Genomic DNA, 13,667 nt, shown 5'->3' with positions numbered 1-13,667 from the left:
CTTCACATTTTGCAGAAAATACAACATTGCAATGTTCACTAATTACAACTTAATCCAATCTGTTCAGTGAATCCACTCGCAGAAATTTCACTACATATGCATAAAATTCTTATTCAGATTCACTACTCACATCCCAAGAAAAAGGCACAAAAATAAAAAATTGAAAATAAATAAATAAATAATCTTGGTTGAGCTTCACATTTTGAGCCTGAACTTCATTGATTTTGATTTGTAGAAGCTTCACAGCTTGGCGAAGAGCGTTTTGTGATTCTTGAAGCTTCGAACACTTCTTCTTCCACTGCCACAGAGAAGGAAAATAACTAAATAAATAAAGAACTCAGCTTTGAATAAAAATAAAGCGAAAAAGAGAAAAAGAGAGGGTTTTACCGCTTCACAATGGGAGTAAGCAGTGGCGAAAACAGGTTTGAATGGGTGATCTGCAGAGAGAGCCATTGGCGGCAAAGAAGGAATAGAGAAATGTGAGATTCTTCAATCACTGGCATCAGAATTGAACAGTAATTAGAGATACACAGTAGCAGTGCAATCAAGTAATCATTTTTATGCCATTAAAACCCTAAACCCCTATAGCAGAGATTCTACACCACCGTTCTCTTCATCTTTGGGGTAAGCGAGGGAGTGGAGAGGGAGGGGAGTAGAGTGTGTTAGGGTAAGCGAGGAAGTGGAGGGGGAGGGGGATGGAGCAAGGAGAGGAGGGGTAGCTTAGGTGATGGTGGAAGAGGGAGTCAGGAGGCAGGAGGTGGTTGGGGTTACGTTGGAGGTGGCTGAGGAAAGCGTAGGGCTCATAAATGTGAAAGATTAGGAATTTGGATAAAACGACGTCGTTTTGGGGGTGGGAGGACTAATATGTCCTGTTTTGAAAAACTACACGTTTTGGTGTGAGAGGACTAATATATCCTGTTTTAAAAAGTTACAAGCCACGTGTGCTCCCGTAACGGCCAGGTCAGCGCCATGGGAGCCACGTCAGCATTTTCCGTTGAGTCCAACAGAGTCACTTCAACGGAGGGATAAATTTGTCCGCGTTTTGAAAGGGTCAGGGACATAAATGTATTTTCTAATCTTTGGTGACGAAAATGTCCGCGAAAAAAAAGGTTAGGGACCTATTTGTCGTTTACTCATTTTTATATTATATCAATAAAAAAAGTGCATATAAAAAATATGTGAAACATGCATATATTAGTTTTCGAAAAGTATAGATAGACAATGTGAACAATAGAAGATATGTCGCATGTTCAATTTAATAGGTATGTAAATGATTATGTTCATTATTTTTAATTGGATGATTATTTCTTTTGATTCGATTTACTCATGCATAGTTAACAATGGCTCAATATTTAATTCACTAGGTGTACAAATAATTATCTTAATGTTAAGATTTAGGAGATAATTTAAAAGTGAAATATTTTTTAACTTTATTAGAATTCTAAAACCTATTATTCAAATTATTTACAAAAGTTAATTATTATCTATCTAACAAAATTCATTAGTTTTTTCTAAACCTCTCACAAGTTAATCAAAGTTAATTATACAAAAGGCTTGTAGCATCATCACTATATTTGATATGTCAAATTTGAGATATCAACTTTTTTAAGGCTCAATTTTTTAGTTAGGAACCTGTTAGTGTGTTTTTTCCGGATATGAAAATAGAGTGATAAACGAGAAGGTGGGATAATTTTATGTCAATTTTTAGGTGAAAAAACTCGAAGCGTCCGAATTTTTTGTTAAGCAAAAATAAATAAACAAATTGAAGGGCACGACTTGTTGACGGCTGTAATTTAAATTTTAACAATACAAACCGGACCGAGCTGAAAATGAAATCGTAGGGTCCGAGTTTCCTTTTTTTAATATTAATTTGAATCTGCCAATGGTAAATAGTGGGTCCGATTTAGGGTTATTGAAAATATAAAAGTGTGCAATTCGTTTAACAGTCTTAGATTTCGTGTCTCGTCTTTTTCCTTTGGTTCTGCATTTGTATTTTTCTCCTTCATGGTATGTAATCTAAAAATTTGTTAGTGTGGTTTCTGTTATTATTTAGTAGAGTGAGAGAAATAGATGATAAAGTACTTTTAAAAGTATATTATTTTAGATGATAGAGTACAAGTATAATACACATCTCTATTCAGCTCCTAACAATAACAACAACAATAATAAACTTCCTAACAATAATAATTTTAATTATAAAATATTAAAAAAATTAAAAAAAACCTACATCTGGTAAAAATGATAATAATTTCTAAATTCAATTTCTAACCACAACAATAATAATTAACCACCTAACAATAATAATTATAATTACGAAATATAAAAAAATTTAAAAAAATTTACATATTTTGGATGACTGAGATAATGTATAACATGAAATTCAGAACGACCAACATCTCTAAATTTTTTTTTCTTTGGCATCTTCAGCATGCTATCACCATGCAAGCTTGGAGGGTGAAAAAAGGAAGAAGACGAACTGGTAATCGTTGTTGTTTGGTGAAAAGAATAAAGTGAAAACGGATGGTAAGTGTAGGGATTTAATGTTGGGTAGGGCACTATTGAGGGGAGCCAACTGAGCGCGACAAGTGGCAGGAAAAACACAAGTCGGAGAGTTCGTTTTCTCACCTATAACACAAACCGTCCGAGTAGCATCATACAAGACACAGTCCAATTTATGATTTACCTGACACCACACTCAGGTAAAGCACCTCCTTTTCCATAAGTAAGTCCAACACATACTATACTTCCATATAAAAATTAAAAAGCGACTTTTTAACACATAATAATAATAATTAATTTTAAATCATTTTAAATATTGAATATATTATTTCGTATTATGAGTTAATTTTTGTTTTTTTATACACTTTTACTACGGAAATGTCCAGACCGACGCATTGATGCAAGCATTGCTACTAACTAGTACCTATACTTCTTTTTTGCAGCATATGCTGAACATTCAACAAAGCCATGGCTGAGCATTTATCAAAGAACCTCCTCTTCCTCATTTTCTTTATAGCAGGTCATGCTAATGATGCAGCAACTCAACCCGCCAAACACTGCCTAACCAAATGCGGCCACGTCAGCATTCCCTTCCCGTTTGGCACCACAACGGATTGCTCCCTTGACACCAATTTTCTCATAAATTGCACCAACAATGTCCCATACTTATTGCCCTTATCAAACGACACCGCCCTAATTCTCCTAAGCATATCCCTCGTCGATTCCGATCTCCGCGTTTCGTCGCCGGTAGCTAGCGATTGCTATAGCATCGACGACCAGGGCAAAATCAGCAACATTCAAACCGATCAGTTTCTTTTCTCCGGAAACTTTAGCATCTCGTGGACCCGAAACACCTTCACCGCAATTGGTTGTAACACACTTGGAGTAGTTGTGGCGTTTACACTGGAAGATCCGAGACGTTATCCCGCAACATGCTTTTCCTACTGCGAGAAACTTGAACATGCGAGTAATGGCTCCTGCACCGGCAGCGGTTGTTGCCGTATTAGTATTCCCCGCGCCGCAGAAGGGCGGTTATTAACGTTGATCGGTTATTATTTTGAGAACAATGACTTTAACAACAGCCAAGTGAGGGACTTCAACCCATGCAGTTATGCGTTCTTGGTGGAAGAAGGTGGCTATGAATTTCAGACGACACACCTGAAGAAGCTGGAGAGTACTGAGTTTCCGGTGGTTCTGGATTGGAGTATAGGGGACCAAACGTGTATTGAAGCTATGAAGAATCCTTCCAGCTTTGCGTGTAAGGCAGAGAACAGCACGTGTCACGATTCTGATAAGCGTCCTGGTTATGTTTGCAAATGCCCCTCTGGTTTTCAGGGTAACCCTTATCTCCTTCATGGTTGTCAACAAGGTACTATTATTCACCCTAACCAAAACTAATTTTTTATGGTTAATTTCTCATAGGTTTTTAATTTAATATTTTTATACTATAAAAAATAATTTTATACTGTAAAAAATTAGTTAATATTAACTAATCTAAAAATTAGTTTTTTTTTTATATACATTTTCATTATTATTATTTTTCTGATTCAAATATATATACCGCATGTTGTTTCTTCTCCCCTAAGTGAAGATGATGACAAGTTTTCAATTCCTTAGATATTGATGAATGCGCTGGACCCAATGATTGCTTCCATGAAGCAAAATGCGAGAACACACCTGGCAGCTACAACTGTTTGTGTCCGGAAGGATTTGAAGGAGACGGGAAAAACAATGGAACTCGATGTAATAGTCCCAAGTCCAGTTATAGGACAAACAACACTTTGATTTATTCATTATGTTTGGGTAAGTGTACATTTAAACATCATTTTGATATATATATTTTGAACTTTTTTTCCTAAGTTGCTAGACAGTAACATAAAAATATTTGATAGTAGTTAGCATCAACTAATAGACTTGAAAAAAAAATATTATTCAATATAGTCCAAAGGTAATTGATTAGATGAATCATCATCATTATCTTAACTTTATTTAGTTATTATTAATCGTCAATGTCTAAGATAATAGCTTATCCCAAACACACACATATCCTCATAAAACAAAAATGTTATCTGCACATAACGTATCAATCTTCAAATTAGTAATCATATATATATATATATATATATATATATATATAGATTTTCGTGACTGATTCTTCCGAAAATCAATGATACTTGCACTCATTTTGGTGCGTTTGCATTGACCAGGCATCAGCATAGGCATCTTAGCGTTAGTTGTGGCAAGCTTTTATGTGCATTGGAAAGTGAACAAAAGAAAGCTCATCAAACTTAAAGAACAGTATTTTCAACAAAATGGCGGTTTCTTGTTGCAAGAACATATATCCAAACATAGAAACTCAAGCCAAATAGCCAAAGTCTTCACTATTGAGGAACTAAGAAAAGCAACCAACAACTTTGATGCATGCAAAATCCTAGGCCAAGGGGGCCAAGGAACAGTTTACAAAGGAGTATTATCAGACAATAAAGCCGTAGCAATAAAGAAGTCCAAAATTAGTAGCCCAAGCCAAATTAATAAGGACTTCATCAATGAATTAGTTGTACTCTCACAAATCAACCATAGAAATGTTGTTAAGCTCTTGGGTTGTTGTTTAGAAACAGAAATTCCCTTGCTTGTTTACGAATTCATTCCCAATGGTACTGTTTTTGAGCATCTTCATGGTCATGGAACATTTCTAAGACTTACATGGAAAACAAGATTGAGAATAGCTGCTGAAACTGCTGGGGCTTTAGCTTACTTGCATTTGGATACTTGTATCCCCATAATTCATAGAGATGTGAAAACTAGCAATATTCTACTTGATCATGATCTCACTGCAAAGGTTTCTGATTTCGGAGCTTCAAGGATTGTTCCTCAAGATAAAATTGAGTTAGCTACTTTGGTGCAAGGAACATGTGGGTATCTTGATCCAGAAACCTTCCTCACAAGCCAATTAACGGATAAGAGTGATGTTTATAGTTTCGGAGTTGTTCTTGCGGAATTATTTACAGGAAGAAAAGCTCTCTCTTTCGACATGCCGGATGCTGAGAAAAACCTTGCAATGTTCTTTGTAACTTCAATGGAAGAGAATCGTTTGCTTGATATTGTAGACAAGAGCATAATAAATGAAGCAAAGGTTGAGCATGTATATGAATTTGCCAAGATTGCAAAACAATGTTTAAGCTCGAAAGGAGAAGAAAGGCCTACAATGAAAGCAGTGGCAATGGAACTTGAGGGGCTTAGAGCTGAGGAAAAACATATATGGTGCCGGGAGAAGGAGGAATTTCCATCTGAAGAAACTGAAATCCTTCTCAAAACATCACCTTCTATTAGCAATAATCTTGAAGAAGAATACTTTATGCTTTTGGACCGAATTTAGTATCATTTTTAGGCAATATTTAATTCATTCTACTCCCACTAATTCTATTTTGTAAAGAAGTGCTATACATATGTTAGCTATACACTTATGTTAACAAATCTTTCTTAATTCTCTAAGTCTAATATAAATATACATTTAATTAATATGTGTCTTACCAGTTTAAAATTATTATTTAAAAAAACATATAAAATTTAATTTTAATGTATTTATTATAAATTTTAAAAAATTTAATAACTTTACTAATGATACCTTTAGCATATTTTTTAGAATATATATTAGTTAAACACTATATATAAAAATATATTTTAGTTAATTCTTAATTCGCTACAATACTTTTGGTAGTTAGTGGCGGTTTTGGAGTAATATTGTGGTGGTTTTGAACCGCCACTAAACATTTTGCGACGATTAAATTTACCGCCGAAAGATAGGTCGTGGGCAAACGGTTAGCGACAGTTTATGCTAATTGTTGGAATAACCGCTGCAAAATATAAATTGATTTTGCAACAATAGAGAATGAGAGAAAAGAGAAAGAAAGATAAAGATGAAGAATGATAATGATAGTGAGAGTGAGAGTTTGTTAATTTTAGAAAAAAAAATTATTTAAATTGTAAAAAAATATCGGATGACATATTTTGATTTATCAAATTATTTATATAAAATATAAATTATATATAGAGTAAAAATAGTAGAGAGAAGTAGAAAATTGGAGAGAAGTAGATGAGAGAATTTAGGAAAGAAGTTTATTAATTTTGAAAAAAAATATTTTCTCTCAATTTTAATAAGAGAGTGTCATGTGACACATTTGATTATTAAATTAGATAGTAATATATGATACATAATATATGTATATTTCAATTTCAATTTTAATTTTAATGTAATAAAAGAATGTTAGGTTGCACATTTTGATTGTCAAATTAGTAATTAGTCATTGATATTGATAATGATATATAAAATAGATAGAGTGGTTAAAAGAATGAAAGAAATAGAGAAAGGAAGAGGGAGGAGGGGAGAACTCTTTAATTTTGAAGGGAAATATTTGATTTCAATTGCAATGAGGGAGTGACATATGACACATTTTGGTTGTAAAATTAGTAAGGAGGAGAAAAGAATTCTTTAATTTTGGAAGAAAAGATTTAATTTCAATTATAATGAGAGAGTGACATGTGTCACATTTTGGTTGTAAAATTAGTGAGGGGGAGGAAAAATTCTTTAATTTTGGAGAAAAAAATTTGATTCCAATTGCAATGAGAAAGTGACATGTAGCATATTTTAGTTGTAAAATTAGAGATATATAATAGATATAAAAAAATAAATCTTTATTTAAATTAAATTTAATTAAATTATGTATAAATTATAATATGATCCATGCCTTTATATATATATGTAATATATAAGGTACCTATAATAACTATGATCAGATATAAAGTATATAACAAAAAATTGTGTGGCAATCAAATGTGTTGATATGATATATATAATTATTAGCGCTATATACATTAAAGAGTCATTTGGCTTGGGGGCAACATGACATTGTTAAAACTTTTTCTTCGATTTAATTGTTTTAAAAAAGTTAATTTTGAGTTAATTTTATAATTATCAGTATAATTTTTTATGCTAATATCTAAATATATTTTTATATACATAGAAAAAAATATTATTTTTAAATAACAAGTATAAAAATTAATTATTTTTATTTGTGTAATGGACTTAATAGTTAACACTTAATTAAATGTAAAAGTATGCACGTTAAATTTTTTTAAATTCTAGATAACGAATGTTAAAATTAATTATTAATAAAAAATTAGAATTTTTCATATGAAAATAATAACTAAAAATCTTATTATTTGATTTTTTAATCTACAGATACCTTGGTCTTTTTATGTAGAGACTTTTGTCAACTTACAATTTTTTTTTATAAAAGTAGTTTGATTTTATAAATCTTTTGTGTTATGCATAATCTATATTGTCAAAACAAAGTGAACCGTAATTTTAAAAAATTTATATTCCCGTAATATTATTACGGGTAAAAATACTAGTTCATATTTAATTATGACCGGATCAATCGATTCAACCTGTGACTCATCGGTTGAACCAGTGACCGGTAATCCAATTATATGACTGGGTCGATTACTGATTCGATTCTAATAACTATGTTCCTGTTACTTTTTCATTATTTTGCCTATTTTATTTTGTCTGTTTTTCAACTTAATTTATTAGAAATTAATTAAAATAAAAAATTTAATGGTTGATTGAACTTTGTTTGCCTCTTTTATTTTAACACTTAGGTTGATTGTCTTAATTTAATGGTTTTGGGTCGCAATATTACATATTTGTCTACTCTAAGTATTTTAATTTTTATGCTCGATTGAACTTTATTTTAATATTAAAATTCAGACGTTGACTTTTTTTTTCTTTTACAGTTACACTTGAAGGTAAACTTAAAAGATCTTATAGTAAACGAAAAAATTCAATTTGTAAATTTTTTTACATGATTAATCGAAATATATTTTTGTAAGTGGTTAATTTTTTTTCGTAAAACAAATACAAAAATAATGTAACGATTTAAGTAACAGTGATTCAAAAATATTTCTCAAATAAAGTAATGAGAACGTAAGTAAATCATACCCGGTTATTTAAAAAAAATGAGTTAGACGTATTTTGCGGCGGTTATAACAAAATCGCCGAAAAATGCCAATCAATTAGCAAGCTTCCTCTTATTCGTCGCATCAACAGCCGCAATATCTCATTTGGCCGTCAATAGCTTATCTAGCACCACAATAGTTCATTTTGCGGCAATTACATCAAAACCGCCAAAAAATGCCAATCAATTGGCAAACTTCCGTTTATTTGTCGCATCAACAGTCGCAATATCTCATTTGGCGACGGTTTTCAGTAATCACCGCTAAAAATTCGCCGTAATCTGCCGTTTTTGGTGTAGTGATACACTAATAATTAAAAATTACTAAATTATTATGAATTAGTCCATCCTTTGTCTTTCACATTTTTCTTTTATAATGAACTCCTATAAAATTAGCTAATTCATTTATTATCCACTATCTTAAAAGAAGTTTAAAGAATTCAGTTTTGCATTATTCAGTTTTGAATTCATTTATTTTGATACTTTTAATTAGTTATATCACATACACTATCCAGATACTCACCTAATGGAGAAGCAACAAAGGAAAATATGTTATTTGGCTAAGCAACATTATCAACGATAAAATGATAATTGATTATGCAACTTATTCAATGGCTCACACCAGTTTAATGTCTCCAGTACTCTCCACCTCATTTGAACTGTGACAAAGCTCTTGAATTAGTATGAACTATTGGAAAGAAAAGAGAGAGATCACTGAGTTTCTTGGAATGTAAGCTATATTGATCTGACATCAGAAATTGGTCCATACAAGTGCAGTTTGCTGACCTTAGCTTATATATGAGCCTATTACATATAATACACACATGCTAAATATAGAAAGAAACTAACTACCAATAACCTATCCCAATAAATTTTTTGTATAGATTTTTTTTTATTCTTTATTTGTCTTATGCTTAATTTTTTTTTAAGATTAAAAAAATCAAGTTCTAAATCTTTTAATTATATAAACTCTGATATAATATTAAAATATTATTTTTTTCAAAAATTTAAATTAATAAAAAAATAGATAAATCGTTATATGTCTGAAAATTAGAATTTTTTTATTGCAGAACAAATGAATTATTGCCTAATATTAATATTAAATTCAGTCCAAAAGCATAAAGGATTCTTCAGCATTATTATTGCTAGTAAAAGGTGCTTTGACCAGGATTTCAGTTTCTTCAGAGGACAATTTCTCCTTCTCCCACAACCATCTATGTTTTTCCTCAGCTCTAATCCTCTCAAGTTCCATTGCCACTTCTTTCATTGTAGGTCTTTCTTCTCCTTTCAAGCTTAAACACTGTTTTGCAATCTTAGCAAATTCATACACATGCTCAACCTTTGCTTCATTTATTATGCTCTTGTCTACAATATCAAGCAAACGATTCTCTTCCATTGAAGTTACAAAGAACATTGCAAGGTACTTTTCAGCATCCGGCACGTCAAAAGAAAACGCTTCTCTTCCTGTAAGTAATTCTGCAAGAACAACTCCAAAACCATAGACATCACTCTTATCTGTAAATTGCTTTGTGAGAAACGATTCTGGGTCAACATACCCCCAAGTTCCTTGCAACAAAGTGAGTACCTCAGTTTTACCTTGAGGAACAATTCTTGAAGCACCGAAATCAGAAACATTTGCAGTGAGATCATGATCAAGTAGAATATTGCTAGTTTTCACTTCTTTGTGGATTACGGGGATACAAGTATCCAAATGCAAGTGAGCTAAAGCCCCAGCAGTTTCAGCAGCTATTCTCAATCTTGTTTTCCATGTAAGTCTTAAAAATGGTTCATGACCATGAAGATGCTCATAAACAGTACCATTGGGAATGAATTCGTAAACAAGCAAGGGACTTTCTGTTTCTAAACAACAACCCAAGAGCTTAACCACATGCCTGTGGTTGATTTGTGAGAGTACAACTAACTCATTGATGAAGTCCTTATTAATTAATTCAATTAGGCTTGTGTCATTAGTGTTGGACTTTTTTATTGCTACAGTTATATCATCTGATAATACTCCTTTGTAAACTGTTCCTTGGTTCCCTTGGCCAAGGATTTTGCCTGCATCAAAGTTGTTGGTTGCCTTCCTTAGTTCCTCAAGAGTGAAGACTTTGGTTATTTGGCTTGAGCAGTTATGTAGGGGGCCAAGGATTTTGCCTGCATCAAAGTTGTTGGTTGCATTCCTTAGTTCCTCAATAGTGAAGACTTTGTCTATTTGGCTTGAGCAGCTATGTTTGGCTATATGTTCTTGCAACAATGAACCCACATTTTGTTGAAAATTATGTTCTTGAAGTTTGATGACCTTTGTTTTGTCCACTGTCCAATGCACATAAAAGCTTGCCACAACTAATGCTAAGATGGCTATGGTGATGCCTGGTCAATGCAAACCCAGCAAAGTGAGTGGAATTTTTAATAAAATTGTGAAAGAATAGAAAAAAAAATGAAGAAATTTTATAAATTGTTAATTGATTGAATTGAATTAAATTGTAAATTATAAAAGTAAAACTAAATATATATAGAGTATTAACTTATGAAAAATAAAAAGAAATAAAAAAAAGATGAGAACAAATAACTATAAGATAAAATAAAATAATAGAGTAAAATTATAACTGAATTTATGTATTTTATTGGATTGAATTTATGGATTTTGAGACTTTTTTATTGTTGTTATGGATTAAGATAGAAGAGTAGTTTAATAATTTTTCAGAAAAATAAAAAATGTCTTTTGGCTAAAGATTCAAGATTGAGCAACAAATGTTTTCATGTTAAGTTAATAATTAAAAGTTTTGAGGGTACAAAGATTATGTTTAAATGTACACTTACCCAAACATAATGAATAAATCAAAGTGATCTTTGTCCTAGTACATCGAGCTCCGTTGTTTCTCCTGTCTCCTTCAAATCCCTGCGGACACAAACAATTGTAGCCGCCAGTTATGTTCTGGCATTTTGCTTCATGGAAGCAATCATTGGGTCCCCCGCATTCATCAACATCTAAAATATGAAAACTTGTCATCATCATCACTTATTCACTTAAGGGAGAAGAAACAACATACGCACGGTATTTATATTTGAACCAGAGAAATAATAATAATAAAAATTGTATAAAAAAACCTTTGGATTAATTAATATTAACTAATATTTTTCTTTAGTTATTAAAAATTTTTTTTTGATTCTCTGAGGTTTTAGAGTTTAGTCTGTTCGACGGCTGCTGCAGATGGGGTAGGATGTTGCCATCCAAAGGTAAATTTTTTGGGGCGTTAAAAATAGTGTTGAAACTTGAAAGAAAAAAAAGTGTGATTTTCCACTATTTATTTTATAAGTGGAACTAAGAATAAATATGAGAGAAAAACCATTCAATAATAAAAAATTATATTTTATCCTATAAAGTAAAAAATTCAAAATTTAAAAGGTACAGATTCGTGAATAATAATAATACCTTTTTGACAACCATGAAGGAGGTAAGGGTTACCTGAAATTAGGGGTGAAAATTACCGAACCGGACCGAAAATTACCACAGAACCGAACCGAACTTTACAACAACCGATCAGAAAACCGAAAAAACCGGTTTTTTTTGGTTTTTTTTGAAGTAAACCGATCGGTTCGGTTCGGTTTTCGGTTGACTCGGAAAAAACCGAACCGAACCGAAAAATGAGGGTTCAATGGTGTGTTTTTACTAAGTTGCCCTTTAACCTAGGTATAAAAGGGCAACTTCACACACAACCCTAGCCTTCTTCCTCTCTTTTACGCGAAATTACAATCCGGAGCCTAGCTTTCTTCCTCTGTTGCTGTTCTTCTCTTCCACGGTTCCACACTTCCACCTTCGATTCCACCATGCTCGAGAGAAGGAGACCCTGAAGGAGAACCCTAGCTTCTCTTTCTCTCTTCTTCTCTTCAGTCATCGCCGTCGCAGGGTCGCCGTCGCTGGGTCGCCGTCACTGCCTCGCTGGGTCGCCGTCGCCGAGGAGCAATCCATTCACCGAGAAGCAGTCCTGTCACCGAGCAGCAGTCCAGTCGCCAAAAAAGACTCCAGTGGCCGTCGCAGTCCAACTCGAGCGCCGAGCAGCACTCCTGTCACCAAGCCATCTCCTGCAGAAAGCAACTCCACAATGTCTTCTTCGGAGGTTAGAAATTCTGAACAATTATTTTTAGAGATTCTGTTTAGTGATATTGTGCTTGATTTAACCTGAACAATTGTTTTTACAAATTCTGTTTGTTGTAGCTGCTATAAGTTGTTGTTGCTTCTAATTTAGCTATTTATTGTTGCTGCTGCTGATAATTTTATTTATACCAATTCCTATGAATCTGAACTTGTTCTAAAGGTTAAACTATGTATGCTTGTTAAAGAAAATTGGATTATGCATTGATAATAGAGCCAAGAAGTAGTATTTTGGAACATTAGGCAAGAAAAGAAACAAAAATCATTGGATTATTTTGCACTAGCTAGTGTCAGCATAAGTTTTTGTATTGTTGATTATCGTTGAAGCACGTTTTCTGGTGTAAAGCCAAAAGTTGTACAAAATTTTGATTCATTCTATAGATGGTGTTGGCAATTGGTATGATCAAGTTTTGCTGTTTAGATTGCTTAATTAGAACTAATACTACATACCAGAATATCTTTAACTTGCAGTGTGCAATTTGATATTTATTTCTTCTTGCCATGTTTGATGTCTAGTGTCTAGTCCAGTTTTTGGAAGCTTGGTTTCCTAACCAGCTACTCTTAATACCTGGTGATTTGTGTGTGTCTAGTCCAGTTTTTGTAGTTCCTTTCATGGTTTATGTTTATAATCTATAATCTATATTATATTTATAATCTATATTGATTTTCTTGTTTTATTTTTGTAGAAATTGTACCAATCGGAGAAGATGAGGATGAGTCTGGTGTGGATTCAGATTAAGCATGCGATTTTCTTGTTTTATTTTTGTAGAAATTGTACCAATCGGAGAAGATGAGGATGAGTCTGGTGTGGATTCAGATTAAGCATGCTGGTTGATTGGCTGTTTGGTTTTTATTTGTTTTAAAGTGACTGTTGTGGTTTAAAGTGTGTTTATTTTTGTTGTTTTGCTGGACATTTTTAATTGCCTTTGTTTTATATTTAATTAAGTTAAATTTGTACTGGATTTGGATGTGATATACTCCTGTTATTCTGGTTTATTGAA

General features: G+C 32.5%; 2 protein-coding genes across 2 annotated transcripts; one reads left to right on the top strand and one right to left on the bottom strand.

Annotated features, from left to right (window-relative positions):
* Positions 1-2,967: 2,967 nt before the first annotated feature.
* Positions 2,968-5,875, top strand: LOC130945383 (wall-associated receptor kinase 2-like). The gene is made up of 3 exons (XM_057874106.1): positions 2,968-3,868; positions 4,117-4,302; positions 4,707-5,875. The coding sequence occupies exons 1-3, from the start codon at positions 2,968-2,970 to the stop codon at positions 5,873-5,875; spliced, it is 2,256 nt and encodes a 751-aa protein (XP_057730089.1).
* Positions 5,876-9,618: 3,743 nt separating this feature from the next.
* LOC130945381 (putative wall-associated receptor kinase-like 16) lies at positions 9,619-12,409 on the bottom strand. Its single transcript, XM_057874105.1, has 2 exons — positions 12,238-12,409; positions 9,619-10,883 (listed from the first exon to the last, which is right to left on the bottom strand). The coding sequence occupies exons 1-2, from the start codon at positions 12,407-12,409 to the stop codon at positions 9,619-9,621; spliced, it is 1,437 nt and encodes a 478-aa protein (XP_057730088.1).
* Positions 12,410-13,667: the final 1,258 nt, after the last annotated feature.

The sequence above is a fragment of the Arachis stenosperma genome, chromosome 8, assembly GCF_014773155.1.
Source record: "Arachis stenosperma cultivar V10309 chromosome 8, arast.V10309.gnm1.PFL2, whole genome shotgun sequence".
Taxonomy (NCBI): domain Eukaryota; kingdom Viridiplantae; phylum Streptophyta; class Magnoliopsida; order Fabales; family Fabaceae; genus Arachis; species Arachis stenosperma.
Note: the sequence above shows the minus strand (reverse complement) of the source record. Positions and strands in the feature narration are given on the sequence as shown.

What these genes read in the sequence shown, in the direction of transcription:
- LOC130945383 (XM_057874106.1), top strand. Translation starts at nt 2,968, where the DNA reads ATGGCTGAGCATTTATCAAAGAACCTCCTCTTCCTCATTTTCTTTATA. An exon ending in CCTTCATGGTTGTCAACAAG is followed by an intron (nt 3,869 to 4,116) that starts GTACTATTATTC and finishes TCAATTCCTTAG; the next exon opens with ATATTGATGAATGCGCTGGA. An exon ending in GATTTATTCATTATGTTTGG is followed by an intron (nt 4,303 to 4,706) that starts GTAAGTGTACAT and finishes TGCATTGACCAG; the next exon opens with GCATCAGCATAGGCATCTTA.
- LOC130945381 (XM_057874105.1), bottom strand. Translation starts at nt 12,409, where the DNA reads ATGACTGAAGAGAAGAAGAGAGAAAGAGAAGCTAGGGTTCTCCTTCAG. An exon ending in GCGTAAAAGAGAGGAAGAAG is followed by an intron (nt 10,884 to 12,237) that starts GCTAGGGTTGTG and finishes TGCATTGACCAG; the next exon opens with GCATCACCATAGCCATCTTA.